This window comes from Antedon mediterranea, chromosome 8, assembly GCF_964355755.1.
Source record: "Antedon mediterranea chromosome 8, ecAntMedi1.1, whole genome shotgun sequence".
NCBI lineage: Eukaryota > Metazoa > Echinodermata > Crinoidea > Comatulida > Antedonidae > Antedon > Antedon mediterranea.
In genome coordinates, this window is record NC_092677.1 from 15,230,603 (window position 1) to 15,246,260 (window position 15,658).

The 15,658-nt window shown below is 33.5% G+C and overlaps 2 protein-coding genes across 4 annotated transcripts in view; one reads left to right on the forward strand and one right to left on the reverse strand.

The window, feature by feature from the left end:
- LOC140056013 (protein turtle homolog B-like) overlaps positions 1–6,954 on the forward strand; it is a 60,809-nt gene extending 53,855 nt beyond the window's left edge. For all 3 annotated transcript variants that reach the window (XM_072101211.1, XM_072101212.1, XM_072101213.1), the window contains 4 exons: positions 1,297–1,339; positions 2,390–2,712; positions 2,956–3,918; positions 4,068–6,954. In XM_072101211.1, coding sequence (XP_071957312.1) covers positions 1,297–1,339; positions 2,390–2,712; positions 2,956–3,918; positions 4,068–4,723 — 1,985 coding nt within the window. In that variant the 3' untranslated portion in view covers positions 4,724–6,954. The remainder of the gene's footprint in view (positions 1–1,296; positions 1,340–2,389; positions 2,713–2,955; positions 3,919–4,067) is intronic.
- A 144-nt stretch (positions 6,955–7,098) lies between these two features.
- Positions 7,099–14,722, reverse strand: LOC140056206 (double-strand break repair protein MRE11-like). The gene is made up of 20 exons (XM_072101500.1): positions 14,618–14,722; positions 14,073–14,205; positions 13,916–13,953; positions 13,435–13,535; positions 12,934–13,094; positions 12,511–12,598; positions 12,137–12,278; positions 11,776–11,890; positions 11,458–11,643; positions 10,933–11,092; positions 10,666–10,746; positions 10,382–10,508; positions 10,148–10,251; positions 9,672–9,839; positions 9,249–9,314; positions 8,780–9,035; positions 8,297–8,346; positions 8,162–8,202; positions 7,850–7,868; positions 7,099–7,335 (listed from the first exon to the last, which is right to left on the reverse strand). Exons 2-20 carry the CDS (start codon positions 14,099–14,101, stop codon positions 7,285–7,287), a joined length of 1,983 nt encoding a protein of 660 aa, XP_071957601.1. The 5' UTR covers positions 14,102–14,205; positions 14,618–14,722; the 3' UTR covers positions 7,099–7,284.
- Between the last annotated feature and the right edge of the window lie 936 nt (positions 14,723–15,658).

The following is a 15,658-nucleotide window of genomic DNA, read 5'->3' on the forward strand; positions in this document are numbered from 1 at the left end:
TCCAAGTTCAACTAAATGCCATTCTTATGCCAAACATTTAAGTAAAAAGAATTTTTTTAAAAAATTATGAAAAAACATTATGTTTTTGTTTCTAAAATCCACCCCTTTCTCATAAATACAGAAAAACATGATGTTCACACCAAACCCATATTAATCCAACTTCACACAAATGGAACCTTGTTCCCCACAAGGGTATTGTTCTTGTCGAAACCAGACCTTAAATGAATGTTTTTAATTACCAGATCCATGTATGAATGTACCCTTATTGTAAATACAAATAACTTTAAACATCTGTTGTATTTGTGAAGAAGTAGAACAGTATAATTAGTTCTAGTTAATCATGAATGATTTATATGTTCATAACTAATAAAAAGTATTTAATATGTGTGAACATGACTTAGATATAATACTACAATATTTGTGATGTAATGTATTAATTTTTGACAAAGTAATAAAATTATACTAGATTACAACTCTCCGCTCCCAAGCCCATCTCAAAAACAGAAAAATAAATAGGTATAATGACCTGATTGCTGCTATCTTCAATATATATATATACATTTTATTTTTAACTCGATGCTCACGTAGGATATAGGTTGTAAGCAAGGTAAAGAATGTTTAATGGTGTGTCATACTTAAGCTATTTAATACAATATTGCTTATACTAAGCCTTAGGGATAGATCTTTTTAGTTGTAAGCAATGTGTTACTTGACAGAGCTTGTAGAACAGGTTGTATGCCTTACTACCCACCTATATACAGTATCATATTCTACTCATATAAGACATTTTATAAATGCCTTACACATAACAGTTTTCTAGGAACTATTTTTTTGTAGTGTAAAAGATTATTTGAAAATGTATGATGTGTGTATAAGTCTGGACCTACCATGGTGAAAGCATACTGTACTCTTAAATTTAGAGTAATTCCGTTTCTATATTTCGGTTATTATAACCTACCTCAACTCGCTCAAGTCTAATTCAATAGAGCAGACTTATACCATTATCAATATTAATATTAACAAACACATTGTATATATATTTTTACCTTACTAACTATTTCAATGCTTTATTATGTAGTAGATACAGTTGATCACATGTAGTACAGTAGGCCTATTATATATTATACAGTAGAACTCCCATTACAAGGACATCTTAGGTACCCAACAGAGAGCCCCCTTAATAAAAGTGTGCCCTGGATAGAGATGTCCTAAAGGAGGGCGTTCTACTGTTATAGTTGCTTCTTGCTAGGCTTCAGTCGCCTTGCTGAAGTGCTTTGTAACGCATATGTCTTACAGGTTTTCCATCTTATGTGCAACCAGGTCATAGTTCAGCAGCAACGTAAGTGTAGTATGCGCATGTATGTGCTGTAATAAACACTAACAGTTTTTTGCTCGTTTTGTGATTAGTTGAAACTCTAACAAATAGTTTATGCCTGCATCATGATTGGTAGAAAACCCTAGCACTAACAATTTGTTTATGTCTGTGATTGGTTTAACACTATTAATAACTGGATATGATTGGCTGATTATTGTAGAGACTGAAATTTACCCTTCAACTTCAACATTTATTTTGCACATGTGAAAGTTATGGTTTTAAAGTATATTCATTTTATTACTCTACTATATTTCAATATTAACACCCTCTCATCTAATATGTTTTCTTTGACATTTTGTTTTCTTTTCTTGGTATTTAATATATTATATTTAACAAGTTTATTTTTATTGTTATTTGAATCTTTTTGTATCATTATAGATGTATCAGTTTAAAATATTCTATTTAATAGACTTTATTTTTTTTTAGTTGGTTTTTTAAACTTGCATTTAAAATGTGTTTTAGTCTATGTTTTGGTGGCCTAATAAAGATGAGAAACTAACATGCAATAGTAAATATGGTTCTTCTGAACTGACCAAGTAAAAAATGTCACTACTGACTAATAGTGAAAAAAGTCACTCCAAACTGAGATTGAAATAAAGTCTCTACAAACTGACTAAGAGTGAAAAAAGTCACTCTGCACTGGGATTGGAATAAAGTCACTACTGACTGAGAGTGAAAAAAGTCAATCCGCACTGGGATTAAATAAAGTCACTACAACCTGACACCTGACCGAGAGTGAAAAAATTCACTCCGCACTGAGATAAAAAAAATATTCACTGCACTGATTGTTAAATCTTTATTACCATCTTTATACACTAAAATTAACACATGCTTTGAAACAACAGTATGCCTATTGGGATGGATCAATAACATAACATTAGATCTTTTGGAATATTTAATTGTATTACATTTTGACTAAAACCAGGTTCACATTTCGTTCCTCTTGTATTAAATGCATTCTACCTGTGTTTGCATAAAAGAATTAAATTTGTTAAATCTCATTTTCTTTTTCAGGTCGACGCCCTCCTTTACTTTACTTAGGGAAAGTTACTCGAGTTTGAAAGCTAAATTTAGTCCAGTAAAAGTTAATCCCCCAAAAACTAGAAACCGTGACGATCACGGTTTAAAACAGCGTGTTGTTCATAAATCAAGAACCAAACATATACGAAAGTCTCCGAGGTCACTACATTTTGATGACATCACCGAACCTTCCATTGTAGATAATAGTTTACCAGATAGGGTGCTAGCAGTTAAATTTAGTGGAGAGGATTATGAGGATGGCACCAGTAGACATCGTCTGGTATTGACACCTAGACCAGATGAGGTCCTTAGTACAAGTAAGTGAACAAATCAATAGAATTGCCAGTTCACTAGTATATGCAGCTTTTGAGTTTGAATAAGTACTTCTGCCTGCGCTCAGAAACATGAATGACTGTTAGACTCAATAGCCACGTTGTTGAGTGACGAGTCGTGAGAATGAACACATGAACTATTTTTTGTAATGAAAACAATATTTATCATGGCCTACACATTGTAAACATGCATTTTGTAATAAACATTAATCCATGTTTTATTTATAGGTGAATATGCATTAGAAGTTGACATAAACGATGAGGTATTCACCCCACCTCGTCAGTTTGCTGATGATTATCGAAAGACATCAAGAAACACAAACAATGTCCAATCACACCAGCTTGTAAGAACTGCTTCTGGTGCTCCGAATAAACCTGCTGGAGTATTTACAACAAGCAGTCCACTAAATGATATTACACAGTGGAGTTTCGCATCAGATAATGTAAGCGCTGTACGTCGTTCTTCGACAAGTGTTAAAGGCTACTTTGAAAGTAGTACCGGTCAGTTAAAAACCGATCAAAATTATTATGCAAGGAGGGACGAAAACGTAAATATGCATTCCCATAACTGTGACAAAACTATGACCATGAGGGAGTTACAAAATAGCCAAAGAACTAAACACTATTCCGAAAATGTAGATTTTTCACACCAAAGAGCATATAAAAATGACCAATCAAATGGAATGTTTGTATTGCGTGGAGACAACAGTACTAATTATATTCGTAGAGAGAGAATTGCTTCTCCAGATTCTGCCGAAATTTATCGGCGTGAACATAAAGTTTTTCGTCCAAAAAATCCAAGAAATCTTAGTTTAATACAAGAATCTTCTATTGACCCACCTACAACTCAAAAGGTATCTGCGGATGTTCATAATAAAGTGTACACCCCTATTAAACCAATAATGGGACATTCCAAACAAATGGACACCAGATATGATGAGTATAAAAGGACTGCACCATTTTTAAAGAGGAGGCGAAGGACTCAAGAAATTGATACATCTCGTTTACCGCAATTGCAAAATAGTGATTATTCTCTAGATAGAAGGAAAGTTAGGTCTGTTGGTGATTTGAGAAGGGGTACAAGGGAATTGAACCCAGGACAATTGAATTGTGAAAATTATAGGCCTACAATTAACCCCAGAGCATATGGACCGCTCAACCAACGGAATTATAATACAAGTGTAAATCAAGGTAATGCATTGTAGAATTTTTTTTAAAGAAGGCTTACTTGATTTTAAAAAGTTTAATATTAGAAAATTTAGTTTTTATTTATTAATTACAAAGTAAAGAAAGTTAGTTTTATCACCATATAATTTAATAGTATTACCATTTTACTTCAGATTTCAGAATACCATTGCGGTATGAGTTTCCCCATGGCGAGCGTTTACCAACCATAAATCTGCCGTACATTCAGCCTTCACCAAATGAACATGACACTTTAGAAGTTTCTCCCAATTATAGTGGAGTATCTTCATCAACAAGTGGTGTAGGAAGCATGGTGCCATCTCTGAACAATGTTAGTCCCAGAACTTCAACTGGTCCATTATCTCCACAAAGTCAGGGCAGTAGTGGGTACGGGAGTCGAAATACATCGCAAAGTGTTTCTGTAAACGGTCGTAATAATAGTGTTGTGAGTAATCGGCCACATGTATCGAATAGCAGTTCCTTAGATAGTACATTTGAGGAACCACTTCAAGTTATTGATACTTACAACCCATCGGGTTATCCTTCCACATCTGGTGATCCCTTTGATGGAGTTACAGACATTCTGCAAGACCGTTACCACAGTTTTGGTTCCAAGTCAAGAAAAGCCAGAGTTCAAGATGAAAACATGAGAGTTAATGATAAGCCCAGAGTTGTCCACTTTGATAACAATTTGATAGTTGAATCACCAACGGAAGAGGAACGCTGGTTTGCAAGACTCAAAGAAGAGTTTAACGAATATAAAAGGCAACAACAGGTCGTTCATAGAAGGAAATTGGTTTCTTCTGTGTGATTTTCTGTACCATAACTATGTACGCTTCACCATTTTGCCTCAACCATTTTATTGAAAAGCAAGTCCATTATTTCGTAATTATCAACATAATTTATTTCTGTATGTAAAACATTCCATCATTCCAATTTTTTCCAATTTACTTTATTATTGCTAAAGTTTTATATTATTAGTATGCATTTATTACATAAAAATGACGTTTTTATGTTTTATACATTTGGTAACTAATACACCTTAAAAGGTAAGGCATTTTTGGCTGGAAGAGGACCAAAATATTTTGTTATTATTAAATATGACAATATTTATATTAAGGAGCAATATGTGCATGGCATATATTATATTTTTACCTTTTTTTTATAGGTAGGTGGTGTTGAAGATCATAATAGGGAGGTTTCGCAACCTTACGAATACGATAACAAAAACGTCACACATTTGTGAAACTTTTGAGCTGATCCATACTTCATATTCGTAAAGCGTATTCGTGTTGACGAATATCACCAGTCATATTCGTAACTACAAAACGAGTATAGTTTTTGAGCTATTTTGCATTTCAATCAGGAATGATTCATGATTATAAAATAATTATACTTTTATTGAAAGTAATTTACTAAAATGCCAGGTCAATTTTGATAAATAGCAGTTTCTAAAGTCCTCACTCGCTTTGATGTTACGCTAGGCCTAGGCAGCCAAGCACCAAGCAACATGTACCCGCGCTTCGCTCAAATTTACAGCAGTCGTATTTTGGACGGGGCCCTCAATATTTCGTTGCCATGCGAAACAGATTTTTACTGGCTTACGAAAAACGACTACGTGTGCGTGACGTATTTGTTTCGTTATCGTATTTGTAAGGTTGCGAAAACTCCCTAATGAAGATGAAATTCCACTGTATGCAAATAATTTGTAGCAATAATTTGCATATGAGGATTATGTGCAATTTTATGCAAATCTTTTTCATTTATTGTCATGATGATCTGAGAAAGGAGGTCTTGGATAAAAATTGAGGACAAAATAAACCAGAAAGCAAAGACTCATATAAAAAAAAAAAACCGATTAAATATATAAACTATTTTACAAGCAGGCTTTCGCTTTATAAATATAGAAATCTATATTTTTGCAAATCTGAAATTATAAGGGAACGCGACTTCAGTATGTTTGAACTTTTTGTACTTTTGATAAATTCGAATTTCAAACAAAATGTGATATGAATTTTATAACAGATTACCTCTAAAATTATTTTGAATGCATATAGCTCATTGAATACTGTACTGTATATTTGTTATGTATTGTTATAAAGTTATTCATTTTTTGCCCTTAAATTCTATTCAGGCAAGTCCAACAGCAGTCGATTTTTGCAGGTCAGTTCAGACAAAAAACGTGTGTATGACGTGTACATAACTCTGCAGACGCCACAAATATGATTATGAATATGAATATACAATTCTTTTTTAAAGCAGAATAGTTTTTGTTTACACTTTTGAATACGATACGAAATCGTTCACTCTACTACACAGAGAGGGTTATATTGCTTAATGGTCATTTCACGTGCGGGACAAACCAAAGAATGGATAACACTACATTGGGCATTGAGACATTGATAGCTAATAGCCATCTCTATATTGGGAGTAACAGTAGGGCTAATCTAGGTACGATACTGTATTCCACCGTAATAAATATTTTGGCACACATGCCGTTCCATATGTATAATACTTGAGCATCAAACAAAAAACGAAATGTTGTCTGGTGGACTAACGTAAAAAAAGACAGGCTAGCTTGATGAAAATCACCTATTCAAGAGAAGTGGAAGAATAGTCACATGCAGCCTAATCTTCCAGACAGCAAGTTAACAGATTTAAACATTTTTTAGACAGTGATTTTGGTAATATTTGTAAAGACACATATGGGGTATCATGCATACTTGAGTTGATTAATGACAAAAATAATAATAATAATATAACAAACAATAACTAGATACTTAGAGCAGAAGTAAGCAACATCAATACCAATGCTTCCAATTTATAGAAAAACTATAGTTTAAATGAAGTTTAATTTACTGGTGACCATACTTAATTATTTGTGTGTGTACACATTACGTCTCCTTTAAGGATCGTTACTGCCAAATTCTGTGTGTTGTTGTTTCTTTAATTAGAAAGGTAAATGCAAGAAATTACTTTTAGGTGGACTAACATTCATCTATTGAAACATTGTAAATAAAATTGAATAAACTAAACTAAGTGTTTCTGTGATAGTTGTTTTAATTCAATCAAAATAGACAACTGAAAACAGTATCAATGTTTAGAGTTTATTACTGTATTTTCAGCATTTACTTGAATTTATAATATATACAGTAGATTTATTTATCAAAATCTAACTTTTTCTATTTACTATGGCATTAAAATGTATAACACAAAAAAATCTTTCCAGGCCAAAACATGTCTGATAATTCTATTGTATTATATAATTAATAAATGTTGGACAAAAAGCAAGCAATATAATATTTAAATGGAGAAATATTGTCACTGGTGCTGAGACAACTTGGCAGAGAGTGCAAAACGCAGCAAATGCATTCATCTCTTTCGTTTCTTTGAAGCGCTCTGCATTGAAAAGAAATCTTCTTCCTGAATAATGAATATACATAAAAACAGTAGTACTTAAACGAGCAGTGAAACTGGTTTTATGGAATCTCTAAGACTCTAAAAATGAGGGGCTCATAAGCAAGTAAAAAAGTAATTCCAAACCATTGCCAGTGTTTGTCACTGTGCAAAGGTAACTTTAATTTAAATGCAGTGTATAACCAAATGAGTTATTCATTGTAGGAAGTCTTCTATACTTTGTAAACTTGATTTTCAAATTAAAAAAAACTCCAAGTTTTTCAAGAAAAGTTTTCCAAAGTTTGCTAGTGTGTGCAGAGCTTCTGCAAACCATACATGCAAGTTTACAGATGCCAAGTTCAACTTCATGGACCCTGGATCAACATAAGGTTGTGTTTCAAAGGGGCAGTGCAGTGTACACTAGCATGCTAAAGTGCGATAGTGTAGACAAGGCTTTAGTATTTTAATGAATGAAAGGGTTTGTAAATAGATAGAGCAACCTACATTACTTCCTTTGAAGAAATACACTTTTCTTACTTACCTCTGAATCACTTATAGCTCTAAAATTGAAAAAGAAAAACACCATCAACTTTTTGGACACAAAAAGTAAGTATCACTATTGAATACAAATTAACTAGTATACTTTATAAATAAACTGATGAAGAGCTAGTGTTGCTCGAAAGCTCTGCTAATTTTTCTGGCTGTTTTACTTTATCGTTTTGATTTAGCTTTTCGCTTTTCTTTTTGTATCTCTATTGAGATCCAGCCACTGATACCCACAGCATTGTCATTTTTTCAATAATTTGCCTTTGGATTTATAAATAAACACAAGAAATCTATTAAAATATCTTACCCAGTTTGTTTTGTAGATAATGCTGTATCAGAATCAGAATCCTAGAAAGATAAAAATATTTAAAAAAAATAATATTCAATATTAATATTATCATCAAATTACATTATAAATTGATTAGTAATTTAGTAGTCATACCTCAAACTGAATTCCTCCTTTAGGTGGTCTTGTTATCTGTGCAGTAAATGCTGTTAAAAGAAAAAGACAATGGAGGATGTACAGTACAATTGTTGCAACATCATTTTACTGATAAGAAGTTTCTAGGAGGCAAACATTTGGGCCCAGTAGTAATAGATTATGGGAATGATTTGTGAATTGCAGGGTTAGATATATTTGTATATTATGCTGTATTATGCAGACGCATCAAAGATGATCTCAATCATATTTTGAGGAGGTAGCCATCCATTTGACAGGGCTGTGATATACTGTACCATAACACAAACCCCCTACACTAGCCATATGTGTACAATTATAGTTCATATCTAAGAAGACATGTTGTAGGTCAAGAAGTTGGGTCAGGGAGTACCTGCAATTTTGAATATTATGGCTAATGTTTGCTAATGTATATGTTGTGATTTAATATCAATGTCTCTCTTTATAAACAGTTTGTATTGAACATACAGTCTACAATGGAGCCACCAGTTGATACCGCACTTTTCCTTCCTCTTGCAGACCCACGAGTTGATGTAGTAGTTTTGGCACCTCTCCCTCCACGTGACCCACGGCCACCTCTTGACCCCCGCCCTCCTCTTGAACCACGTCCTCTACCTCTTCTGGTAGTGTTTGCCTTTTCACTATCCGAGCCTGAATTGTCATCACTGAATCCTGTTAATTCTTCACCTCTGTCTTCTCTATTTTTTTTTACTTTTTCCATGACCTGTTGATGTAAACAAAGGTACATTATTACACACACATTGTTGGGTTCAGAAGGTGTCTCTCTTTAATAGGGCTCTACTGTATCTCAAACCTGAAACATTTTGTAATTTTGAACAGTGTTAAAAAATAGATTATTCTCAAACAGGTAATAAAGAAATTGTGTAACTGATAAAAAAACTTTACAAATTTCCACTTAAACCTGTTTAGAGCTTACCGTACTAACTTCTTCCATAACTTCTTCTTTGGACATTTTTTTTCTTTCAGTTTTCAAATTTTGTATCTAAGAAAAAGCAATCCTAGTTTATCGTATATCATCAAAAGACGTGTTATAAATATGCATAAATATTGAATTAGTGATGTTCAACCAGGGAGTTGTTATTTAAATAACAACTCCCTGGTTCCACCATTGTACGATGCCAAGGGTGTTAAGAAGTTGCAATCCGATCGCATTTCAACCATACCATGTCAACATATATAGCAGAAGGTTCCATGTTTAAATTTTTTCTTAATACTGTACAATTTTTCTTGTTTCACAGATTTCCTTACCTTCACCCTTATTATAAATAAATTTATATATATAGAACTATATATTGTCCACAAGGCGAGTTTCTATTGAAATAATCCTAACCAGTTTTACCTCATCATCTATAGATTCTTCTGTTGGTTGTCGTTTATGTATATACCCCTGCGTCTTTTGTAGCTGATAATGTACAAGTTCTATAATTGCTTCCTTCTCCTCTTTGTCTACAAATTCTTCCACTGCTTTTCCTAATCCCTTTTCAGACAGTATATGAAGCTGGTTTTTCTATTTAAACAGTTTTGAAAGTAAAATTAGAACAAATACAGTTTCATATACAAACTTACATTATGCACTTTAATTCCTAGTATAAATTAGAAACCTTCCCGAAAATATTCTATTGCAGTTACTGCAGTACCTACATTTTGATTACTCTTTTGGGTAATCATGATCTATTGATAATATGATGATGTCAATTTTATAGCGCCGATCAATGGTGCTGTGGCCCCACTTTTTAACTTTCCCCCAGATCATGTTGGTCAATTCAAGTACTCTCTTCTGCAGTAAATCATTTTGACATCTAATCTAAAAGTTACCTCTGTTGCATCCTCAAAGTATTGTTTGACAAGATCTTCAACTCTGGTCGAGTCTAATGCCTCTGGTTTTAGAAACTTATCCAACTCTTCTTTACACACTTTACCTATAAAATATGAATGGTAAACATTTATTTTCAAGGGCTTTAAATGACCCATAATCCATATGAATACCATTTGAACACCTTTTTAGAAGAAATGAAATTGGATATGTTGAATTACAATGTTTTTTCTCACCTTTAGTGGCATTTACTTCTTTTTTCCTATGAAAGGCAAGCATGTCTTTGGGGTTTGCAACTCTTTCCACAAACCTTTGTCCAAATCGAGGATTGTTTATGACGTCAAATCCACCACTATAGTCAATCTAAATAGAACAATAAATGATAATTTTTTCCCTCAGATTATCCACTTTATTATTTCCTATCACAAGACTATCTACAGATGTTTAGATCCCTGTGTAAATTGAACAAAATTCATATTTGTACTGTATAATGACGTTGATAATGAGTTACATACTGTACCTTGAGTCGTATCAATGGTTTCTTTGGTTGTTTGGGGTTTCCTGTGTGTTCTTCAGCAGCTCTGTCTAAAAGGTTTTCAACCTAAAATAATTGAGAATATCCATATTATTTTTATATCATTCCGACAATCTCCAGAACACTAGCCTGGTATTCATATCTCTAGACCACTAAGCTGGTACTGATGGCTAGGGTTAGATTCAAGCTCAAAGAAGGAGGTGAAGCTGCACCAATGTGATAAATTATAAGCATCATATTATGAAAACAGACCTTTTCTTCGCAGTAGATTCTCAATGTCTCAACATTATCAACTGGATCTAGGCTCGTCTCACTCAGTACAATTTCTTCAAGGTAAAACTGACGGACAGTCTCCAGTCTGATCTTGGTACACTTCATGGCTTTGTCGCGTATTTGTAGTAAGCACACATGCCTACCAAAATGAAAAACAAAATTACCCCTAAATTTTGGAACAGAGATTTTCTTACGACATCAATACTCTCAATATTAGGCATTTCTCATTAGTCTATTTAGACTAGATTATGTCGCATATATAGATGATCTTAGTCTCTTCAAGTACTATAAGGTTATAAGTTCAAGTATCTTTTTATATTAAAGAATATATGATGCAAATAAAGTATTAAAATTATAAAATTCTGTTAGGGCTAGTCTGTTATAGAAGGCAGGAAATAGAATATTATTTAATAATTACAAAAAGTAAAAATCTTTATTTTCTAACATTCATTCTCAGACAGCTGTCATTCTATGAATCTGTCTGTAAATTTATCTAAAACTCACTTCTGTTTGGATTCTCCTTCACTCAGTGACGTTGCTATTGAGCTTCCAGGTTGACTAACAAAAAACTTGCGTTCTGGATTCCAACTTGGATCAATCTTGCACTCATGCTCGTGACCCCAGATGATGAGGTCAAGAAAGTTGTCTAGGAATTGCTCAGGAATGTAGTTAGTTTCACCATGTTTCGACCTGCGTAGATTTTGAGTGAAAATTCAAGTCATCCTAACCTTCTGATTGTTTACGATATTTACATTTATTATTTAGGCTTACTACTAGAAATTTCTAATAAAACAAAAATAGCACTAATAGTTGATAGATAACCTATTTTGATGAAAAACAAGAACATTGAACCAGGAGTCTTTGTCTTCTTTTGGCCGCAGCATGGACAAGTTTCCATCACGGAATATCCGATGTAACCTTTCATCACGTATACTACCTGTAGACGAATGAAATGTGCTTTAGTTAATCCTCTTTTATAGGGACATGGGAGCACTGTTAAACTGGCAAGATTGTTAGCAATTGTTTTAAGCTCTGTCTACACTAGCAAACTTTATGTGAACAAAAAAGTGTGATGTGCCCAAACAGGGTAGCGATATGACCAAATATGGTAGTGATATGACCAAATATGATAGTGATATGACATCATCATGTCCAAATATGGGCACACAGAGCTTTATTTTACCTAAACCGTATAAAGCAAGCTTTGTTCTTCCTTTCTGTAGTAGAATTGGCGAAATCTCCACTGATTCCAACGATGTTGCTTTCCCAAAGTAGTTCACCAGGCCAGCAACACTAAGTATGTCCAGAGCACACATGTTACCTAACTGCTCTTACAAACAAAAATAATAATTACTGTACAACCAATTGACTGTAGCATTCTTTTCTTTCATCAGCAATGAGGCTTTTGAATATTTTGTCTTCTTATTTTTCTACAGGTTTCCTATCTTGATCCTTAGCAAAACCTTTGTTAGAAAATACTTCATACTGCAACGAAATACTCTGAAGGGAGTTTATGAAAACATTTATTGAATAAATTATTGGTCCAAGGATACTTACTCCAGATGGGTCATCATGATTACCATGTATAGAAAACAATGGTATAGAAACATTTAAATTTGGGTCTTCATAATTCACATGTGCAAATCTAAAATACAAATATACGAAAATTGTATTGACTTTTGAAACTCTATTTGAAGGCACATCAGAAGGATAGGGGATAACATTGTAAAAGAGCTTTAGTTTTAGTTAGTGTATAAATATATTCAGCCATCAACATTGTACGAGTACCAACAAATTTAGGAAAATAGATGCTTTGACTGATTTACCATGAGGTTAGGAGTTGACTATCAATCTCTCCACCATAGTATCAATGGATGTCAGAAAGTATGAGAGAAATGTTAGTCTCTGTACATGGCTTGGACAATGATTTAGATTAATACATTTTTTTTACATTAGAAAACTACTTATGATAGGACGCACTTTGATGATGCAAAGTTCACACACTGATCACTGAGAAACTCAATCTGGATTGGTTTGTCTCCCATACAGTATCGTCTAATGAGTGCCATAACGCCGTGCATTGCTTTCCGGGATGGTTTATTTTCATGGAATAAATCCCCTCCAAGTAATACCATATCAACCTTTGGAAAAATACTCTTTTAGTAGAAATGATTTAATAGTATTCTTTTTGTACAGTAAGGTTCTGGCCTTGTGATGTTTAACACCAGGCATTGTTTATATATAACCTACACACTAATTCCTACAGTTGCCTGAAGAAATTTAGGTAAGGATCTACACAATTGGTCACTTACTGTTACAGGTATCTATACAGCAGAACCTAAATTATTAGGATATATTTCAGGACCCAGCAAAGTATACCCTTAATAGGGATTGCTTGTACTGTACTGTTAAAACATGTTTGTTAGTATCACAGGAAAGTGTCTTTCGAATAGCATTTCCTAAAGGAGGGTTCTAATATACCTCATTCTTTTTTGCATGTTGTAATATTTCTTCAAATGTTACCAACGAGTCATTGCAACGTTCAGGATCTTTATCTTTATACCCAATGTGACAATCTGTGGCTATGGAAAAGAAAACAGACATTTTTAATTGATTTATTTTTTTCAACTCGTTGATGATTTTTTTCTCATCTATTCTCTTGTTTATAAATAGAACCCAGGCATAGTGTCTGATCATTTCGACCGCCGGTTATAGAACACCAAAAATCATGAAACGCCAAAAAATACAAAATATGTATTGTTAATTTCGGCCGTCTGAATCGTCAATATTGTTAATAACGTAGGCCTATGGCACGCCTTAATTGTCAAAAAGGATGTATACGTGTGCCTATCATGATTTTGGGTGTTCCATAACCGGCGGCCGAAATGACTGGCGGCCGATATGCATTGTGACCGGCATAACAGCTCAATCTTGTTGGGTTTAACTGAACAAAATTTCTTACCTACAAGCAACTTGAAAGTGTTTTCGCTATCATCATCACTGAAAAAGGAAATAGAAAATTAGCATTGGTTTTGGTTTCTTATGGGGGGTTCGGTTGGTAAAATATTCTTTGGTTGGTACAAGTGGGTTGAATGAAAAAAACATAAACATAAACATACCCATTTGCCGAGTCTTGATTGTTCGACATTTCAAATCATTTAATACTAAACAATCAATGATGAATGATGTTTAGTTCATAAACAATCAATTTTTATTCTTCTGACCAGCTGTTCACTTCATTCAGATGCGTTTCTAAAGTAAATAAAGATTGCACAAGACGCATGCCTATTAGCCTAGTAGGTATCGTAAATATCTATATAATAGATTACATAATAACTTTAAAGCCTTCCCACTAGTAGTAGGAGCTGTGAGCTCCTGTCATTCAGCAGTTGAGTTAGTTGGAATAATTAATAAATTTTTTTATTTTAAATTTGCGTCGAGATACAATGTTATTTTCAATATATAGCATAGCCTAGCCTCCGGATCCTGCAAATGCTGAGCTCCGGAAACAAGTAAGTAAGTCTAGGCCTACCCTAGTAGTAGTAATTAAGCCTAGGCCTAGCCTAGGCCCTAGTTAGGCCTAGCCTAGACTAGCTAGCTAGTTTTTCTGGCCGTTTTTCTTTGTTCTAGGCTATGATCGACAACATGACAATATTTGATTTACACCACTAATACAGTAATGAATGCTAAGGTTTGTATTGTCTTGCTTTTCGATGTTTAGTAATACATTGGCTTATTTAGAGGAACTTATAAAATGTAAACACGCCGATCATGACATGTGTTTTGTGTGGTGTGTATGTGAATTTCCGCGAAAAACCGCCCTCATCGTTTGATAAATTCCGAACTTTTTGATAAAAAAAAGAGCAATCCAAAATAAGTATTTTTGATCTTTGGCCTATCTGTTTTTTCTATCAACTTTTAAGATTTAACATTCCACATTAATATTCATAAACATCTCCTTTTAGGGCAGAATATAAATGCTAGGTGAACAGTATACTGAGAATATGCATATTATTATTAAAATGTTATGATTATTTTTTTAGACATCAAAAAGGGAATTTTTACTTACCCTATTGAGTCTAATTCGGTTTCTTCTAACCGCTCTCATCCCAATTTCAATTTGTATGGAAGGAAGATTAGAATACTTTTTTGATATGTATAAATGTGTATGCCTACAAGCTATATTACTCGGTATTATTTTGAGCCTGTAAATGACATTATTCCTTGTTAAGTATCTGTGTCTTACAAGTATGCTAAACATGATTACTTTACAAAGCAAGGACTTATTACTACTAAGTAGCCATTTAGTAACAACAATTTAATATCTTTGTCAATCGATACAGATTATGTAAACAATAACTACAACTCGTCGTTAAACATTGCCAACGGCGACCGGACCCGTAGAAGGACGAATGTTATGAAAGATCCAGTTCCAGTGACGTCACAGAAATGAAATCTATACTCTTTTCAGTTAATGGATTAAGCTACTGTTTCTTATTTGAATACGTTTTCGAATCATTCGAATTCATTATACTTCTTTTTTTAATACAGAATCTAAGGCTTGATTTTGTTCGTAGCACTGTACAGGAGGCAAACACTGCAACCCCGTACATCTAGACCTACTCATTATCTTTAACTGAAACAGAAGTATGGCGCATACTTATGATTTAATACGGTATTTGTGGGGTAATTGAGACAAAAAGAT

What these genes read in the sequence shown, in the direction of transcription:
- LOC140056206 (XM_072101500.1), bottom strand. Translation starts at nt 14,101, where the DNA reads ATGTCGAACAATCAAGACTCGGCAAATGG. An exon ending in CACTTTCAAGTTGCTTGTAG is followed by an intron (nt 13,536 to 13,915) that starts GTAAGAAATTTT and finishes TCTTTTCCATAG; the next exon opens with CCACAGATTGTCACATTGGG. An exon ending in ATCATGATGACCCATCTGGA is followed by an intron (nt 12,279 to 12,510) that starts GTAAGTATCCTT and finishes TTGTAAGAGCAG; the next exon opens with TTAGGTAACATGTGTGCTCT.